This window comes from Xyrauchen texanus, chromosome 8 (genome assembly GCF_025860055.1).
Source record: "Xyrauchen texanus isolate HMW12.3.18 chromosome 8, RBS_HiC_50CHRs, whole genome shotgun sequence".
NCBI classification, from domain to species: domain Eukaryota; kingdom Metazoa; phylum Chordata; class Actinopteri; order Cypriniformes; family Catostomidae; genus Xyrauchen; species Xyrauchen texanus.
This window is the reverse complement of record NC_068283.1, coordinates 4,825,023-4,846,692: the sequence shown is the minus strand read 5'-3', so window position 1 is coordinate 4,846,692 and position 21,670 is coordinate 4,825,023. Positions and strand designations below refer to the sequence as shown.

Sequence of the window (21,670 nt, the reverse complement as noted above, 5' to 3'; positions counted from 1 at the left end):
GGCCTTGACATTCTTGGACCCGGGAAGGTAGGAAATGGTGAACTCAAAGCGAGTAAAGAATAGAGCCCATCTGGCTTGCCTGGGGTTGAGTCTCTTGGCAGAGCGAAGATATTCAAGATTGCGACGATCCGTGAAAACTTGGAACGGATGTCTGGACCCCTCCAACCAATGTCGCCACTCCTCCAACGCGGCTTTCATAGCCAGGAGCTCACGGTTGCCGACGTCATAATTTCGCTCGGCTGAAGAGAGTTTGCGGGAGTAGTAGGCGCAGGGAAACAGCTTAGGAGGGTTACCTTGTCGCTGGGAGAGGATCGCTCCAATGCCGTGTTCGAGGCGTCCACCTCCACGACGAACGGTATGTCAGGGTCTGGGTGGCGCAGAATGGGTGCAGAGGTGAAGCGCTCCTTTAGCTGAGCGAAGGCCCGGAGGGAGTCGGGGGTCCAGTGGAGTTTGTGTTGATTCTCCTTTACCAGGTTGGTGAGGGGTGCGGCGACGGTGCTGAAGTTTCTGATGAATCTTCGGTAAAAGTTGGAGAATCCCAGAAAGCGTTGGAGTTCTTTCACCGTGGTAGGTTGGGGCCAGTTCAGTAAGGCTTGGACCTTACTATCGTCCATGGCCACCCCTTCGGGGCTAATGATGTACCCCAGGAAGGCAACAGATCTCAGGTGGAACTCACATTTCTCAGCCTTGGCATATAACTGGTGCTGGATAAGTCGCTTCAGGACCACTCTCACCTGGACAAGGTGTTCCTCGAGGGAATCAGAGTAAATCAAGATGTCATCGATGTACACAATCAGGCACCTATTGAGCATGTCCCTGAAGATGTTGTTGACGTAAGATTGGAACACTGAAGGGCTGTTGGACAGGCCGAACGGCATGACCCGGTATTCATAATGGCCGCTGGTGGTAAAAAAGGCAGTCTTCCACTCGTCCCCCTCCCGGATGCGAATCAGATTATAGGCACTTCGGAGGTCCAGTTTAGTATAGAACTTGGCCGACCGTAGTTGTTCTAGGGCTGAGGGAACCAGGGGCAATGGGTATCGGAATTTTACTGTGACGTCGTTCAGGCCACGATAGTCGATACAGGGGCGTAACGAGCCGTCCTTCTTGCCCACGAAGAAGAAGCCGGCTGCGGCTGGAGAGGTGGAGTGTCTGATGAACCCCTTGGCTAGCTCCTCCTCTATGTAGGATTTCATGGCGAGAGATTCACGTTCTGACAGGGGATAGATACTGCCACGGGGCGGTGAAGCTCCAGGGTGGAGCTCGATGGCGCAGTCGCTGGACCGATGTGGTGGGAGTTGTGACACCTTGGCCTTGCTGAAGGCTTCACTGAGGTCGGCGTATGCCGAAGGAATAGCGGGAACTGTGTCGAAGTTCTTTATGACGTGGGCGGCCCCCACGGAGGTAGGTCGAATGGAGCGTAGGCATTTCGTAGAGCAAGTGGGGCCCCACTGAGTGAGTTGATTGTTCCGCCAGGAAATTCGTGGGTTGTGTAGTCGGAGCCAGGGGAAGCCAAGGATTACAGGATTGCGAGGAGATTGGATGACGTAGAAGCGTATGGTTTCGGTGTGCAGTGCCCCCACCTGCAGGAGGAGGTCACAGGTGGTGTAATACACTTTACCGGATCCCAGGGGACGACCATCTAGCGCCGCCACTGTCAAAGGAGGATTACACACTGACAGGGGAATTTTATACTGTTCACAGAACAATTCATCGATAAAATTCCCCGCCGCCCCAGAGTCGATCAAAGCTTGGGAGTCAATACTGGTTGACCGGAAGGTTATTTCAATGGGTACTTCGAGACTGGTTCCAGGCAAAGTAGAGGAAACTAGCAGACTCACCCCAGGATGTGAAGCTTGTGAAGGGCGCGTCGGGCAGCTGATGCGTTGATGTCCCGCTTGACCGCAGTAGAGACAGTTGGCGGTTGGCGTAACGGCGTTCCCTTTCCTCGGGGGAGATGTGCGACCAGTCGACCTGCATGGGTTCTGAAGTGTTGGTTGGTTGGGGCACTGAAGAGAGAGGGGTCGACCACCGAGCAGGACGTCTGGAACGAATGAGGTTGTCTATGCCGATTGCCAAGGTGATGAACTGCTCTAGAGAAATACCTTCGTCACGACAAGCCAGCTCGGACTGGAGATCTGCATCGAGGCCCTGCCGGAAGAGAAGTTTGTGGGTGGATTCGAGCCAGCCCGTTTGGGCTGCGAGGGTTCGAAAGGAGAGTGCGTAGTCCGCAGCCGTCCGTGTTCCTTGGCGGAGAGCCAAAAGTTGCTCGCCGACGTTCTTGCCGCCCTCAGGGTGATCGAAAACATCAATCAAACCTTGTCGGAAGGAGTCAAAGGTAAATTGAGCGAATCTTTGGCTGGTCCAAAGTGCGGTTGCCCAATCTAGGGCTCTGCCAGTGAGGACGGAGTTCATCAGAAGGATTTTGCTTTCGTCAGAGGGGTAAAGTGCCGGTTGCTGAGAAAGGAACAAGGAGCATTGCATGACGAACCCCTTGCATTTCGACGGTGAACCGTCAAACTTCTCCGGCAGCGCGAGTCGTGGGCTCGCGGAGGTTACTACGAGGGGCGTGGCAGTCGTCGCCGAGCCGGCTGGAGGTATTGCGGGATCCGGTGCGGATGTCGGCTGATGCATTACCTGCATGGAGCGCATCATCTCTTCAACTGCTGCCGTAAGCCGAACAAGTTGCTGTTGTTGAGCTGACAGCTGATTAGCTTGGGCTGTGAGCTCCTCCGTCATACGTGAAATCACCGCTGGATCATGGTGTGGCGAAGTCTCCTGTAATGAAGTCTCAGGCAAGTTGGGATCCATCTGCGGTATTTTATTAAAGACAGCACAAAAGTCGTACAGGCAGGGTCAATGGCAGGCAAACAGAGAATGTAGAAGGCAGGCAGAAGAGTAACTAGAACAGGCAGAGATCAGAGCAGGCAGCAAACAATAGTAGAACTGGACAGGCAAGAGATAAACAGGGCAGGCAGCAAACTATCAGGGTCTAAACAACAGGCAGGAACGGTACACAGAATGACTAGAAGGTAAACCAGAAAACCCTCCATTGTGGCTGAACTAAAGCTGTTCTTACTGAGATATATATATATATATATATATATATATATATATATATATATATATATATAATAATGATCATTACAGTTAATTTTATATAGAATAAGTATCTAGATTTCATGCCTATTTTTCTGAACGTTAACTTTGTTTTCCTGAGTGCCGACGTGTCTGTGTGATGTCATGCACTCGCATCTTGGCGAAATCAGAGTTTTAATATTTCTGCTGAGTTTCCAAGTTGGAAGTCACTTCAATTGGTGATCCACTGTACTTTTCAGGATAGGACTGTTGGAAATTATGACTTTCCAAGTTAATGGAATGCATTACTACACGGGGGTGTCACTATGTCAATGGCTGGTGTTTAAGTGGAACTTAAGTGTGAGTTATATGTTGGTTATTACAGCAGTTTTCCTGCAAATGTATTGACCTTCATCTGTTTGGCACGTCATACGTCATATATTAGAATTTATTTATTTATACATATTTTCCCTTTTCAATATAGCGTTAACCCTGTCCCTGACAACCATGTTTCTCACATCTGTTTGCTGTTAGCCAGCTATAGTTTGTCAGAGCATCTTTTTGCAGCTCAGCAGACAGCGGTGCAATGGTGTTGTGGGTCTGTTGTGTTGATTTCATTCTATGTTGTTACCTATATGGTGAGACGCAATGCTGGAAAGTAAATAACAACATCCATCTTTTACTCTCTATGACAACATGCTTCTAGCTAACTAGTTAACCACATAGCTACTTTCATACATTGCCAGCTGAGTGGAAGCTAATATGTAAACATGTGTTCACCAAACTGTTTTGTTCAGGATTCACAGTTTGGTACCCCCTTCAACTGAACAATTCCAGTCATTGCACTTACAAAATGTAATATTTAAAAGTCTGGTTTTCCATTACTTGTATAGCAGAATACGATGTAACGCTGCTGCTGCTGTTTATCTATTGACAGGTGGAAATGCTTCTTGTTTTACAATCTGCCCCTAACTGACTGGCAGTATTAAAATAGTCAGCATTTGACTGATAATAAACAGTACTATTGATGTTTATTTAGCTATTTATTTTATTTTTATTTATTCTTTATTTAAATGGTCAGCAACTGACTGACACTGGACATACAGTACTGATGTTTATTTAGATATTTACTGTAGTTTTATTAATTCTTTATTTTCTCAGTGTTGAGAAAATGTATTTTCTCGTACTATGTATTTTCTATTACAATGTATTATAATAATAATGTAAACTATGACTTTTTATAGTCATATCGGTGCAAAATCTGAGCACAATCCACATAGAAAAGGTCCCAGGTAGCCAGCGCAATCGGGCCAATTGCGGCTGAGTGTTGGCGCACTCGGCTGTGTTTAGGGGTGTGCCGATCCGATATTCAGTATCAGTATTAGTCCGATACTGGCCAAAATCACTGGATCGGATACTGTAGGAGCCGGGGGAGTATATTCCGATACGATCACTAACTTAGTCCTAAACTGTCATACAAATGCTTAACACCTGAGCAACATGCCTTGAAGAGAGATGAGCAGCATGCATCACACAGGGTTGCCAGGTTTTCACAACAAAATCCTGCGCATTTGCTGCTCAAAACTAGCCCAATTGCGTTTCAGGAGAAGGAAAAACTCGGACTTGGCAAAACTGGCATCATGTGAACAGTAGCTTGAACGTGAGTGATAGATACATTGGGTACGAAAAGTATTCAGACCCCCTTAAATTTTTCACTCTTTGTTATATTGCAGCCATTTGCTAAAATCATTTAAGTTAATTTTTTTTCATCATTATTGTACACACAGCACCCCATATTGACAGAAAAACACAGAATTGTTGACATTTTTGCACATTTATTAAAAAAGAAAAACTGAAATATCACATGGTCCTAAGTATTCAGACCCTTTGCTGTGACACTCATATATTTAACTCAGGTGCTGTCCATTTCTTCTGATCATCCTTGAGATGGTTCTACACCTTCAATTGAGTCCAGCTGTGTTTGATTATACTGATTGGACTTGATTAGGAAAGCCACACACCTGTCTATATAAGACCTTACAGCTCACAGTGCATGTCAGAGCAAATGAGAATCATGAGGTCAAAGGAACTGCCTGAAGAGCTCAGAGACAGAATTGTGGCAAGGCACAGATCTGGCCAAGGTTACAAAAAATTTCTGCTGCCCTTAAGGTTCATAAGAGCACAGTGGCCTCCATAATCCTTAAATGGAAGATGTTTGGGATGTCCAGAACCCTTCCTAGAGCTGGCCGTCTGGCCAAACTGAGCTATCGGGGGAGAAGAGCCTTGGTGAGAGAGGTAAAGAAGAACCCAAAGATCTCTGTGGCTGAGCTCCAGAGATGCAGTCAGGAGATGGGAGAAAGTTGTAGTAAGTCAACCATCACTGCAGCCATCCACCAGTCGGGGCTTTATGGCAGAGTGGCCCGATGGAAGCCTCTCCTCAGTACAAGACACATGAAAGCCCGCATGGAGTTTGCTAAAAAAACATCTGAAGGACTCCAAGATGGTGATAAATAAGATTCTCTGGTCTGATGAGTCCAAGAACTTTTTGGCCTTAATTCTAAGCGGTATGTGTGGAGAAAACCAGGCACTGCTCATCACCTGTCCAATACAGTCTCAACACTGAAGCATGGTGGTGGCAGCATCATGCTGTGGGGGTGTTTTTCAGCTGCAGGGACAGGACGACTGGTTGCAATCGAGGTAAAGATGAATGCGGCCAAGTACAGGGATATCCTGGACAAAAACCTTCGCCAGAGTGCTCTGGACCTCAGACTGGGCCGAAGGTTCACTTTCCAACAAGACAATGACCCTAAGCACACCGCTAAAATAACGAAGGAGTGGCTTCACAACAACTCCGTGACTGTTCTTGAATGGCCCAGCCAGAGCCCTGACTTAAACCCAATTGAGCATCTCTGGAGAAACCTGAAAATGGCTGTCCACCAACGTTTACCATCCAACCTGACAGAACTGGAGAGGATCTGCAAGGAGGAATGGCAGAGGATACCCAAATCCAGATGTGAAAAACTTGTTGCATCTTTCCCAAAAAGACTGGCTGTATTAGATCAAAAGGGTGCTTCTACTAAATACTGAACAAAGGGTCTGAATACTTAGGACCATGTGATATTTCAGTTTTTCTTTTTTAATAAATGTGCAAAAATGTCAACAATTCTGTGTTCTTCTGTCAATATGGGGTGCTGTGTGTACAATAATGAGGAAAAAAAATGAACTTAAATGATTTTAGCAAATGGCTGCAATATAACAAAGAGTGAAAAATTTAAGGGGGTCTGAATACTTTCCGTACCCACTGTAGGTGAGACTTGTTAGCACTATCATCATGTCAGCTGTGTGGAGTTATTTTAAACTCAAGGAAGAAAAAAACAAAGCCGAGTGCAATTTATGCTACGTAAGCGTTTCGAGGTGGAAACTTCAACACCACGAACTTGATTAAACACTTGCAGAAGAATCATGGAAAGGAGTATGCTGAATTTATCCAGGCAATGAATGCCAAGAAGAAAAGTGTGCTGCAACAACAAACATTGCTGGAAACAATTCAGAAGCGTGAAAAACTCCCCCCAAACAGCAACAAAGCAAAGCTGATAACGGAGAAAGTGACTGACTTTATTGTGCTGGATGACCAACCCCTTTCTGTTGTTGAGAATATGGGTTTTTGACACTTAATGGAGTATTTGGATCCTCGCTACATGATGCCAAACCGGCATTTCATCTCCGACATGGCTGTCCCAATAAGTACAAGCAAGTGTGTGAATTCATTTAGAAAATGTTTAGAAAATGTTGCCATGATTAGCTTCACAACTGACATCTGGAGCTCAGATGTGTGTCCTATGTCATTACTAAGCCTGACTGCACAGTGGGTAGACTCAAGCTTTAATTAGCAAAAAGCAGTGCTACATGCACTTTCGTGGCTCACACACAGGAGAGTCCATCGCTGTTAAATACATGGAAAATTGAGAAGAGTAAAGTCCATGTAATTTTAAGAGACAATGCTAGTAACGTAATAAAAGCAATGGATCGCCTTGGAGTTCCCAGTTTGGGATGCTTTGCGCATACCCTGCAACTTATTGTGAATGAGGGTCTGCTAGCTCAATGCAGTATAAGTGATGCACTGGCTATCGGCAGAAAGATTGTGGGTCGCTTGTGTTCTACTGTACATTTTATAATGGAGATACTATTATTTTTTTATGTTTTTATTTATTTTATTTAAGTTATGGTTTACAATAGTGGTATGACTACATTGAGTGTTGAGTTACATCCAGTATTTGACTGGAATTATAATTCTTTAAATTTGCACTTTAAATTTAATTTTGAATGTTTGAATTGTGCTGACTAATTAAAAATGCTGCAACAAGTTCTGTTTGAAAAATGTAAATAAAAATGAAGCAGCAGTATTGCACAACTGAGTCATGTTGTGGGCTACTTTATTTCTTCCTTTAGGGGAATAGAACGTTTGTTGCACTGTTTGAGCATGATGCTTTTTAGATGGATAGGTTAAGCATAGTGCATTCTCCTGACAAATGTGTTATAAACAGCTTAATTGTTTAAGAGGGAGTAAAAGATGGTAGTGTATCTGTATCGATATTGGCAGATACTCAAGGTTATGGTATAGGAATCAGTATCGGACATGAAAAAGTGGTATCGAGCCACCCCTAGCTGTGTTCTGGCAGCGGCTCACCAAAAACGAACCATCTCTTTTCCAGTAATGGTAGCCAGATTTGGCAAGGCTTCAGATGTGCGGGTTTGGCCCGATTTGGGCTGAGACACGGAACATTTAGTCACATTATATATACTTTGGAATATCAGTTGAAAAGCCCTTTCCATGTCAACTTTATGTTATTTATTGTATTTCATTATTATTTTAATTTCTATTATTCATTTATTGTTTTGCTTTTTTCCACATTGTCTTTTTTTTCTTAACTTTGGTGATTTCATAATGGAGGTTGTTTGTTTCTTTAATTAATCCATTAAATTGAACAAAATTTGGTAATTAATGATTTCATTCATATAATCAAACAAGCTTAAAGGGTTTAAGGGAATTGTGGTTTTGAAGAAAGAAAAAAAAACAGCATCTCTGCTCTCTAGACACGCACAATAGCTGCGACATCTAGTGATGACACTTGGCGGGCTTTTGGAGCTGATAGATTAACCGGCAGAACAGCAGAAGCTTGCTAACGCGGTAAGTATATCTTTGATAATTAACATATAATATAATGTTAATAACCGTTCTACACATATAATATCGACATAATGTTTATTTATAAGGAAGCTAAAATTGAGTGTTGACTGATATAGCACTAGATACACGCTTGTGAATTATGGTAACTAAAAGCTTTTCACTCAATGAATCGAACGCCTGTCTGCTAATCTTAATTTATTTTTACACTAAACTGTATACTTCTGTAGTAAAACTATATGTAGAGTTTGCTACGATAAACATGCTGTTTAATAAGACGGTGGTGAAGAGAATGTTGCGACAGGTCTCATTTGTGAAATGACCACCAGCCCATATCAAATGTGTAGTGTTACAATTTAATAATACATTTTGTATATTGTGTAAAGGAAATGCAAAAATCTATGTTTTTGATCAAATTAAAACTGAAGGCCGTCCTGTGACGTTGGTGCATTATATGATTGGTTTACATGACGTCATCCAGCTTGAACGTTACGCCTTCTCCAAAGGTAGAGCTGGTTTGTATCTCCTATAGACATATCGAGGGAATTCAGCTATTAAAAAATATAACATTTTAATTTAATTCTGCTCTAATGAACGAAATGACTTAAATAAACATTCCTTCATTTTGCTTAACGAGATTCAAATAGCCAAGTCAGTAAAATGATCCGATCTTCCCATCACTATTGCACATCAGGCCAAGGTTACTGCATGGGCGCGAATAGGAGTTTCTTAAATGACAGTTATGTCAGTTATTAATTTATATAAAAATGTACTTTGTTGGAGAGATAAAATGCCCTTAAACTTGGAATAATTTTAAGCCTGACATATTGCAGTGTTTTTGTAGTAAATGTGTGTGTTAAACAGAAAGGGAGAAATGTTATGTAGGCTGTAGTACATTACCTCTCTCTTTATAGAAAAAAATACCAGGGCAAAAAAGCTCAATTTCTAAATGTTTGAGCAGTTGTAACTAGTCTAATAAGAGTATCTAGTAATTAATCTTGATTACAGGGTTTTATGCTATAGACCAAACCTAGATGAATGTGCTAAGCACCAATAGGCAGGTACTGTGAGGCATTCATGCAAGTATCAATATTATAATTTTAGCACATGTATTTAATGTTACATTTTGGTTACATTTTTGGCATTCTTTTATTTTGGTAACTAAGTGCATTTACTTAAACTAAAAATTTGAAGTGCTTGAGTTTTATACTTCCCTTCCACTTTATTTCATGGTTATTTTCACTTTGCTACATTTATTAGGCAAATATAGTTACTTCAGATGTCAAGGTTTTACAACCAAAATATATTATAAGTTTATAAAATGTGATGCAAAGATTAAACTTCACATCAGTATATAGTAGTATTTTTAACATGCATTTTAACACACACACACACACACACATATATATATATATATAGTATTTTTAACATGCTACAACATAAAATGCTACAAACACAAAAATACATTTGTCATAATACTAAAATAATGTCACATGAATAGAGCTCATTTCGCTGCCAGCTGAGTACTTTTATTTCTCTTAGTTTTATGACTATTTTGCTCCTAATACTTCTGTACTCTTTAAACACCGGACTTGATGTGGAACAACTTTAACTAAAGGTATTGTTCACTATTCCAGTGCATACACACATTTTATCATAACTGATTTCACTTATTTAAAAGTTATTTATTTTGTACTTGGTAAGTGAACTTTATTTAATTACACAATATTCTGTGTGAATAGAGAAATGTGCCTCCCCAATATACTTCTTTTCATCTTTTTGTGATTGTTTTTGTCACATCTTGATTTGTCAAGATCATCTGGTTTTATCTAGAAAGAGTTCATCTGTGCCATGGTTAGTATCTTGTGTGCAAGAAAAATGAGAACAGTAAATTACCAAACTGTCCACTGTGAACAAAATATTAAATAAACTATAACGTGTGTTTGTATTTTCCTATATTTTGCAGAAATTCTCAAAAAATGATTTTGCTTCAACTGCAAAGCAATTATTCATGTCCAGTGGATGTGCCAGAAGTTTCTGGCATTCCACTGATATCACTGAATGAACTGGTGAAGCTTGAGGAGAGCATTGCTGCACAGGTGGAATTCAAACAAAAACTGGTATGTCAAAGGTTTTGGACTGATATTTGCTGATGTTTAACATCATTTAATCAAAGTACATTCCATTTTTATGGAGAAGAAGAAGGCCTCTAAATGTCCCCCAGTCAATCAGAATATTTAAATTTGACCCAATAAAAATAAGGTTGTTACAATTTTTACAGCTGTTAATGTTTTTGTTAATGAAAATAAATGAATATCCCCCACCCCAGTGCTACCAAATCATGTGCTGGTGCCACTATCTGTAGAACTTGGTTCACCGGTGCTGCTGCTCTCAAATGTTTGTCTAGAGCCCTGATTTAGTATATAATATACTGTATGTAATTCTTTTAGATAACTTCATAGACATCTGTTTTCACTTTGATATTAAGAAATTGTTCTGTTAATTATTGTCATAAAAACCACATTTAATCTACTTTGATTCTGTGCTGTAAGACATGACAAATTCCTAGGAAGATGAATACTTTATCATTTATAGGCACTGTACCATTTGTAACTGACAATATTGTCTTTCAGGTCACCTATTTTTACAGACTGTAAAAGAAACTATGGAGAATAATGTCAAAAATAACGACGAACAAACTGGCAAAGAAAGATAACTGCCGTGGAGTGAATGGTAAGTATGGCTTTGAAGCACTTTCCATTAAAGATGTTGTCCTCAGTAAGTTTTATTTGTGTATCATAGTGTTAATTAATCATTATAAGAAACACATTTATGCATTCTTGCCGAGAGTTAGATGAGAAGATTGATAACACTGTCATGTCTATATGCTAGATATGAAGCTGGAACCAGGAGATGGTTAACTTAGTGCAGCATAAAATAATAATTTATAAATAATAATAATAACAATAACAATAAAAAATATCCAATAAGAGTATCAATAAAGAACCGTATAAGGCAAATCAATAAAATAAAGATAACATTCTAACAATATAAAGTATAAGTATTTCTTATCAGATTACTCGGTTAATCAATATAATAATCAGTAGAATACTTTATTATTAAAATATCTGTAAGCTGTACCCATTTACAGGCCGTGATACTTGCCCAAGTACTGACCATCCAGGGTGCCCAAACTTTTGTTTTAGGCCTTTACCTTTTTTGTCATTTTGAAACTATAAAATATGTCAATCGTATTCATTTAAAATGAAATCTACAACACAATAAAGTCTGCAAAAAGTGAAGGGGTCTGAATACGTTCTCAAACGACCATATAACCCATCTTTTCCAGTCTTTATGCTAAGTTAGGATAACAAGCTTCATGTTTGAACAGGAAAACTTATTCACCTGATTGATAATTTGTTTTTTTTTAAGAAACTGTGTGAAGAAATGCCAGTAGTGCCAGTGCGTCAGATGGAGACACTGAAAAATGTATAAAAAGATGAATGCAGCTTGCATCTGACAGAGATGGGGGAAGTAGAGATTGGGCCCTAAAGCAAGCAAGTTCTCTTTAAAGTATGTAACAAATGTTGTTACCATTTACCAGAGTTACCATTCATGTCTTCAGTCTGAGATTTCTGAGATCTATCTGACTAACTAACCATATGTGTCTGTGCCCCCTCTTATCTCTCTCTTTCTGTCAATCTGTCTCTCTTTTAGGGTACACTTAATTGAGGAGGGTCCTGAGGATTCGATTTTTTGGTTTTGCATTTGTTCATGACACTTTTTGCTATATAAAGCTGTATGTTAATTTTAGGGTTCAAATAAATTATCAGATTTTCCTGGTGTCATTTTTACTTGGGGAAAAGGAGCACATATGGATGTTATGGGGTAATACATGAGGTAGTAGGTGGGGATGCCATTAAAAAAAGAGGGTGTAACCCTCAATCCTTGTAAACTTGATACATTTTCTAAATTCTTAAGGGCAAAATAAACTAATTTGTTTAACCTTATATTCCACCTCCACTCAAGTTTGTTTTGCTTATTGTTTCTTCATATAGATGTTTAAGCTGATGTAAATAAATATGTTCAGTGTTGCCAGAAAACTCTGAGCCTTTAATAAACAACATACATTTTATTAGTTTCTGGTAACTAATTCATTACAAGAGGAGTTATACTGAACACAAAAATGTTTTCAATTCTGTTTTAGATTAAGTGCAATTATATACTTAATTTAGCAAACAAGCTAATATTGCTTTGGCAAAATGTCTTTTGTTGTTATTATTAAATAGATGTCATTTTGTATTTCATATAGATTTGCCTTTGGTATCCAGACTCGGGCCAGTACTGGCTAAGTGTACAATTTTTGTTGCCGTGATTGTGGCCCTATGCCGGCAGTGTCGGCTCAGTTTTAGCACCCGGACTCGGACCAGTATACTTGGGCTGATTCTGGCACGTCATTCAATGCTGTGTTTCACAAGAGTCCGGCAACTGCAAGTGAGCAGAGTTATTTCTTCTGGCCTGCCAGATCTGGGCCATTATTGTGCCAAACCTTTTTTGGCTACCTGGGGTCTGTTTTCATTCTAGCTCAAAAATTAACTATATCAGCCACCATATCAGCAATCTGTGAATTTTCCCCCTTTAAAACCGTATCGGTCTCAAAAATCCCATATTGGTCGGGCTCTAATATATATATATATATATATATATGTGTGTGTGTGTGTGTGTGTGTGTGTGTGTGTGTGTGTGTGTGTGTCGAATTCAACATTTTTCAGATGCTTATTTGATGAAAAATAACTCAAGATTACTGAAATACTTAAGATACCTTAAAGTCTAATTTAAATAACATATAGTTGAAATCAAAACACCATGTTATTACCTTCACTTTACCTTGGTACTCCTGTTACAGCAAGCTACTTTTTTACTTTAAGTCTACAGATGAAGTGTATCCCATTAAAGCAACACAAGGAAATTTAGAAATGCTTGAATCACTGTGGCAGGGCGGAGGGCAGGACTGGGTCATGATGCTAAACACCCGGCCCCTAATCAGGCTAATCAAGCCTCAGAGAGAGATAAAGGCTGACTGGAGACTGCAGTAGGACAGAGGGAGAGATTTACAGGCAGCTGTACGACACTTTTGTGTGTTTGTCTTTTTAAGTTCTTCATTAAAATATTATTTATATTGTCAAGCCAGTTCTTGCCTCCTTTCAATTAATCCCATTACACTGGTGCTGAAATCTGGAAAGGAGGAGGGAATGCGCCGCTACCACTACCATCCACCCCAACGGAGCAGCCGTGGCCATCCTCCGGAGGAAGGAGGAGCCCGTCCGCCTGGATGCGGAGGAACAGCCGCTGACTGTGTACGTCATGAAGAGAGAACGAGGTAGGAATGTGAAAGGGTGCAGGGCGGGCCAGGTGGTGATTCCACACACCCGACCCCTAATCAGGCTAATCAAGCCTCAGAGAGAGATAAAGGCTGACTGGAGACTGCAGTGCGACAGAGAGAGAGATTTACGTTCAGCTGTCTCACAACTTTGTGTATTTGTCTTTTTGGTTAAATTCTTCATTACAATATTGTCAAGCTGGTTTTCGCCTCCTCCTTTCCATTAATCCATTTACAATCACTAAAAACACAAATCACAGCTTATAATAATAGTGATATATTGTATGTTTAGGAGTACGTGAACATGATTCGGAGCACCTGCAGAGAGATCATATAATAATTGAGTTTCTGTGCCAGACAATATTGATTTCGATAAAATTGTGCAGCCCTACAGCAAATCTGGAAGATGTTTCATCATCAAAATAATGATAACAAGGATGCATTTCACTTGACCGTTTTATACATTTGCGTACCTTAATGTGTTCCTTTAACAAGGTTATTTGTCAGCTCATATAATTTTATAATTACAGTCATGAAATGTGTTCAACTGTCTGAATGTAAAGAATGAAGAATGAACACCAACCTGTTTGTTCGTCAGTGTGTTCGGTTTTAATTCTACATGCTTCTGGATAAGCCATATCTTCACTCTCCTCTTTAATAAACATCTTTACAACAGTGTCACACAGATTTCACTTGTTTCCTGGAGTTTTACTGCGTTACAGACAACTCGCAATTCTCCCGCCGAAAATAAACACTGGAACTACGATCGAGGCGGGAAATACGCTTATGTACACTATAGAAACAAAAGAGCTGAAAGTCGGGCATTCATTCTCATCAGCGCTGGGAAAAACTGTTCTTCTTTAATGGCGAATCCCAAACAAATATAGCGCATTATTGCCACCTACTGACCAGAGACGTTGGAAATTATTTTTAAATAGTGATTTTTGTAACAAACAAGAAATATGGAGATGGAATTGTTTTATATTATCATACAAAAGGAAAGAGATTCACAAATAGAAAGTTGAGGTATGCGATCCACAAATAAATGTAAAGAGTTTCTCAAAAATTAAATGAATACACAAATAAAATAATTCAATGTACAAATATGTTAAGAACTTCACAAAAAAAGTGTCACTCAATTTATTTTTGAGAAACTTTTTTGTCTTTCTCTGAAATGGTTTGTGCACCACCAGGTAATCCAGGGGACAGGTAATAGCACATCGGGAGGCAGAAGAGCGTCCCGAGGCTTGGGTGCTGAGAAAACTCAAAGCACTTACCTTGCTCCACGCACCCAGCAGGGGGGTGGTCCTAGAGAGGCATCTTTGGAACTCGTCAGCGCTGGCCTGCCGGTGCTGAGCAGTCGCGGGTCCGGAGGCGAGAGAGCTGCGTTCGGGGAGCCGGGACTGTAGAGTTTTGGGGCCAGGTGCTGTGAGAAGAGCGCGCACCAGCTGGATGACCCAGGGTGTGAGGAAATCGCTCTTTATTGAGAACGTGGGTTCCGTAGCCTGAAGGTGGTGCAGCAAATGAAACAAGGATTCACTGACTGCCTGGGTCGCCCATCTCAGGAGCGCTTCAGAGCTTTCCTGGTCCTGGAAGTGGTCCTGGAGAAACAGTACATCTGTTAACAACTTACATCAACTCATTTATATATATATATATATATATATATATATATATATATATATGACAAATATTTAATACATTATAACTTCTGCAGATAAAATTGGATGTTGGCGGCAGGGACTGGTCAGGGTTGAAGGAAAGCTGAACGAAGCAAAATACAGAGATATCCTTAATGAAAGCGTGGTCCAGAGTGCTCAGGACCTGAGACTGGGCTGAAGGTTCACCTTCCAACAGAACAATGGCCCTAAACACACAACCAAGACAATGCAAGTGTGACTAAGGGACAACTCTGTAAATGACCTTGAGTTGCCTAGCCAGAGCCCGGACTTGAACCCAATCGAACATCTCTGGAGAGACCTGAAAATGGTTGCTTCAACTAAGTACTGAGATAAGGGTCAGAATACTTATTTCAATGTGATTGTTTTTTTATTTTCAATAAATTTGCAAAGTTATTAAAAAACAGCTTTTTGCTTTGTCATTAAAGGAATACTTTATGAATGCACTGTATATAAGAAAAAGGTATTCATTTAATTTTATTAATTGTATTTATTTATAATATATATATATATATATATATATATATATATATATATATATATATATATATACACACTCACCTAAAGGATTATTAGGAACACCATACTAATACTGTGTTTGACCCCTTTCAGCCTTCAGAACTGCCTTAATTCTATGTGGCATTGATTCAACAAGGTGCTGAAAGCATTCTTTAGAAATCTTGGCCCATATTGATAGGATAGCATCTTGCAGTTGATGGACATTTGTGGGATGCACATCCAGGGCACGAAGCTCCCGTTCCACCAAATCCCAAATATGCTCTATTGGGTTGAGATCTGGTGACTGTGGGGGCCATTTTAGTACAGTGAACTCATTGTCATGTTCAAGAAACCAATTTGAAATGATTCGAGCTTTGTGACATGGTGCTGGAAGTAGCCATCAGAGGATGGGTACATGGTGGCCATAAAGGGATGGACATGGTCAGAAACAATGCTCTGGTAGGGCGTGGCATTTAAACGATGCCCAATTGGCACTAAGGGGCCTAAAGTGTGCCAAGAAAACATCCCCCACACCATTACACCACCACCACCAGCCTGCACAGTGGTAACAAGGCATGATGGATCCATGTTCTCATTCTGTTTATGCCAAATTCTGACTCTACCATCTGAATGTCTCAACAGAAATCGAGACTCATCAGACCAGGCAACATTTTTCCAGTCTTCAACTGTCCAATTTTGGTGAGCTCTTGCAAATTGTAGCCTCTTTTTCCTATTTATAGTGGAGATGAGTGGTACCCGGTGGGGTCTTCTGCTGTTGTAGCCCATCCGCCTCAAGGATGTGCGTGTTGTGGCTTCACAAATGCTTTGCTGCATACCTCGGTTGTAACGAGTGGTTATTTCAGGCAAAGTTGCTCTTCTATCAGCTTGAATCAGTCGGCCCATTCTCCTCTGACCTCTAGCATCAACAAGGCATTTTCGCCCACAGGACTGCCGCATACTGGATGTTTTTCCCTTTGCACACCATTCTTTGTAAACCCTAGAAATGGTTGTGCGTGAAAATCCCAGTAACTGAGCAGATTGTGAAATACTCAGACCGGCCTGTCTGGCACCAACAACCATGCCACGCTCAAAATTGCTTAAATCACCTTTCTTTCCCATTCTGACATTCAGTTTGGAGTTCAGGAGATTGTCTTGACCAGGACCACACCCCTAAATGCATTGAAGCAACTGCCCTGTGATTGGTTGATTAGATAATTGCATTATTGAGAAATTGAACAGGTGTTCCTAATAATCCTTTAGGTGAGTGTATATATATCACTTTACAAACTACATGGTAGACCACACAATAAAACTATCATAAAACACAATACAGCACTAACATAAAATTAAAAAGCTTTAAGAAACAAATAAGACTTTAAAAAACATTTAAATACAGTAATAGATGTAGAGGGACAAATATCAAAGTGTTGATTATTCCATAACCTCAGTACAGCTACAGAGAATACACGATCACCTTTTATCATAAGACTGGGGGACATTCAACAATAATTGATTAGCAGATCTTAACATTTTGCTCAAATTATGTGGCTTAATGAGATCTACTACACAATCCAGGGCCATTCCATGAACTGCTTTAAAAACATATAATAAGACCATATATTGGATCCTGTATTGGACAGGTAGCCACTGAAGAGAGGCTAACAAGGGTATGATATGTTCCTTTTTTTGGATTCATAAGCAGCCTCGCCGCTGCATTCTGCACGAACTGAAGCTGAGAAATAGATGCTTGACATGCCCCAGAATAAAGGACATTACAATAGTCCAAGCATGAAAATATAAGAGCATGAATAACCTTCTCATTGTCACCTTCTGAATCGAATTGAGCTTTGAAAATGGCTCTTAGATGAAAAAAAAAAACAGCTTTGCACAACAGTTTTGATCTGTCAAACTACATAGATGAGTCGAAGACTGCACCATAGTTTTTCATTGTTTGTTGCCCATTACCAGCCCATGGCCTAAACTAACATTTAAAGCTGTACTACATTCAGTACGACCAAGAATGATTCCTGAGTGCGGAGGTACGGCCGCTGACCGCGAGGTGACCCCTACCAGCCACTGACAGGGGCGGGGGAGACCCCTTCTGTTTCCTGAGAATGCGGTGTGGCATTCCGTCTGCAAGAGGCCGGAAGACTGCCTCCGATCTGCCCATAGATGCGTGGCTTTCATCCATTAGAGGGAGTGGCCGAGGACCAAGCTACGGCATATCGGAGAATTGACAAGTAAGTGTTCTTTTTCCCTCTCTCTCCCACTGCTGCTCCGTGTTGGCCTTTTCCCTCTCTTTTAAATATTTTTTTTTTAATTTAGCAAAAACGCCATTACGGCGTGTAGGTGCCACATTTTGTTTTGTTTCCCTCCCCTTGTTCCCTCCCTCATCCAGGTAGACGGGGATGACCTGCCAGCAGATGGGGAATTTGCACTCTATACTCTGTCTTGGCTAGTACTTTTATTTTTTTCCCCAATTCCCAATACACTAAGTCCTCGTGGTGGCATAGTGACTCAATCCGGGTGGCGGAGGACAAATCTCAGTTGCCTCCATGTCTGAGACCGTCAACCCATGCATCTTATCACGTGACTTGTTGAGAAATGTGTGTGGAGGCTTCACACCATCCACCGTGGCATCCATGCACAACTCGCCACACGCCCCACCAAGAGTGAACTACATTACAGCGACTACGAGGAGGTTACCACATGTGACTCTACCCTCCCAAGCAACCGGGCCAATTTGGATGCTTAGGAGACCTGGCTGGAGTCACTTGGCTAGTACTTTTCTAATACAATTGAATTAATCACTTATGTTGTATCCTTCCTCATTTTGTAAGTCACTTTGGATAAAAGCATCTGTTAAATGAATAAATGTAAATGCAAGGAATTTTTTTTATTGTCGCAAAAGAGTAGGGATGGGCATTGTCATGTAATTTTGCAGTCAAGTCATCTACCCCACAATAAAACAAGTAATAAATTACTTGTAAATTAAAAAAATATGTTAAAAATAACAATTATGACATATAGGTGAAATTTATAGGTTGTTTTATACACCAACGTTACCAAGACATTTTTCAAAATAAGATAACTTCAACAAACTATACTTTTCTTTTGGGGGAAAAATTAACAAAATGTATTAAATAGGGGATTCTTTTTTAAATAACAGTAAAATAAATGTTCACTCACCTGGAGCCTAAATAGAAACCAATAGTGCAGAGATATAAACTCTTGAGTCTACATGTTCTTATTCAGAAAAACAAGTGGTTAAAGTTAGATTTTTATAAAATGCGCTATGCTGCCGTTCAGAGATTTTATACACATATTGGTCTTATAAGCTTACGAGATTCTCCTACCACCTCACATTTCCTTTCTACCATTAAAAGCAGATCATCGTCTGCTGGTATGCATGACTCCAACAACAACCTATCAGCAGTAGAGTAGAATTCAATAAGAATCTAAATATTTTAAGAATTGCCACATTTGGCTTTGCTTGAAAACACAAATGCCATTATATATAATTTTCTCTCATACAACACCTAGATAAAACAGATTTATAGCACAATGTATATCATGACATGAGCTCTGGAAAACTTTGTCAGTCAGCACTATTCGCCACTGCATGTACAGATGCAAGTTAAGGCTTTACTATGTAAAGGGGGGCACAGGAAAGTTGTGGGTGAGTTTTGGCCACTTTCTGTTGTGGGCTCGATTCAATTTCAGAAACTGAACTATTCCACTTAGAATGACTTAAAACATGGCATACACTGGCATACCCCTGAGCTGTAAAGAAATTTGTACTGGTGCCAGCAAGTCTGAATTTGTTGCATCTGGCAAATATTAACTGCCTTGAGAACAGAGGTGGATCATGGGGAAGCACAGCAAAACTTTGTTGTTAATCAGATAAACCCCCAAATCATCACATGATTGATAAAGCCATTTGTTGAGGTCGCTTCTATGATTGCCATGGAAACTTGTGAAATCACAGAACTAAGGCTTCCATTGTTCTTCAATATAACCAACTCTCTACACTTTAAATTATTATACTAATCATGATGCATGCATCCTGTTCATCATCTCACATGAAGCTTAATTCATGAACATTTGACACGGTCAAGTCAAGTCAATTCAAGTCAATTTTATTTGTATAGCGCCTTTCACAACACACAGTTTCAAAGCAGCTTTACAGAATATCAGCATTAACAGACGATAAAACTGTAATGTCTATAAAGTCGATTAATCATCATTGTGTAATTTCGATAAAATACGATTTTTAATAGTGTTTAAAAATTATTAAATGATAATTGTATTAATAACCCCAGTGAGCAAGCTGTAGGCGACTGTGGCAAGGAACACAAAACTCCATAAGATGTTGATTAATGGAGAAAAATAACCTTGGGAGAAACCAGACTCACTGTGGGGGCCAGTTCCCTCTGGCTAACATTTTGAATGTAATGTAAATATTAATTATGGATAGTTAAAATCATGGTTTAAAATTATTAAACTAAGTGTTAAGGGTCAGTGATTAAACATCGATTGTGTTTGAACTGTAAGATTAATGACCAAAGTCTTTGAAGTCCATCTTGATTAATTGCAGAAGTTCACATAGATGCAATTGTCCTTGTTAATTGGCTGATGAAGGCTTTTGTTGGCAATAGTTAGTCTATGCATTCCATTTCAAGATCGTACTCCATCTATAGACCGAGGTGATGCAGGTTGGAGTTGGCATCATTTCATCCTCTGAAGTCCGTCATAATAGATTGAAGCGATGTTTGGCTGGCACCGGCTGCATTTAGTCATCATCATTCTGCGACATGTAGCAGTGGAGTCCAACATGAAGCAGGAATGGTGCTGGATCCAGCCGGTTCTGGTGACCTCAGGATAGGAGTCCCGAGGTTGAGACAGGGAAACAAATAAAAAGATGTAAGCGTAGATGCCATTTAATTTATTGAAGAGTAAGAGATCATGCTCAATGTTTCTGGTTTCTGGTTCCGGCAGACCCAACTAAAGCAGCCTAATTGTGGGTTGGAGGATAAATTAGGTGTATGCCTGGCTAAATAGATGAGTCTTTAGTCTAGACTTAAACTGAGAGAGTGTGTCTGCATCTCGAACAGTGTTTGGGAGACTATTCCATAGTTTAGGAGCCAAATATGAAAAGGATCTTCCTCCTTTAGTGGATTTTGATATTCTAGGAACTATTAATAGGCCAGAATTTTGCGATCTTAATGAACGTGTTGGAATATAGCGTGGTAGAAGATCACTTAAGTACTGCGGAGCTAGACCATTCAAAGCTTTGTACGTAGTTAACAGAATTTTAAAATCAATACGGAATTTAACAGGTAGCCAATGTAATGATGATAAAATGGGGCTAATATGATCATATTTCTTGGTTCTCGTCAGCACTCTGGCTGCTGCTTTTTGAACCAATTGAAGTTTATTTATTGATCTTGCTGGACATCCTCCCAGAAATGCATTACAATAATCTAGTCTTGAGGTCATGAACGCATGAATTAGTTTTTCGGCATCAGCAACCGAGAGCATATGCCTTAATTTAGCAATATTTCTTAGGTGGAAGAATGCTGTTCTACAAACATTTGTAATTTGATTTTCAAAGGACAGATTGGTATCAAATATAACACCTAAGTTCTTCGTTGTTGAAGATGATGTAACAGTACATCCATCTAGAGACAAATTATATTGCAGAGTTTTTTGGTCCAATAATTAGAACCTCTGTTTTGTCAGAATTGAGTAGAAGGAAATTTCTGGCCATCCAATCTTTTATTTCATTAATACACTCTGCTAATTTTGAGGATTGTGAAATCTCATCAGGTTTTGAAGAAATATAAAGTT

At 40.1% G+C, this 21,670-nt stretch overlaps 3 protein-coding genes across 3 annotated transcripts in view; all 3 read right to left on the bottom strand.

The window, feature by feature from the left end:
• Positions 1-14,464, bottom strand: part of LOC127647415 (gastrula zinc finger protein XlCGF57.1-like) — a 33,369-nt gene extending 18,905 nt beyond the window's left edge. Inside the window, exon 1 of the mRNA XM_052131632.1 lies at positions 14,227-14,464. Coding sequence (XP_051987592.1) covers positions 14,227-14,308 — 82 coding nt within the window. The 5' untranslated portion in view covers positions 14,309-14,464. The remainder of the gene's footprint in view (positions 1-14,226) is intronic.
• Positions 1-21,670, bottom strand: part of LOC127647428 (gastrula zinc finger protein XlCGF49.1-like) — a 278,306-nt gene that overhangs the window by 198,378 nt on the left and 58,258 nt on the right. The window lies entirely within an intron of this gene.
• LOC127647193 (zinc finger protein 850-like) overlaps positions 1-21,670 on the bottom strand; it is a 156,899-nt gene that overhangs the window by 116,609 nt on the left and 18,620 nt on the right. The window lies entirely within an intron of this gene.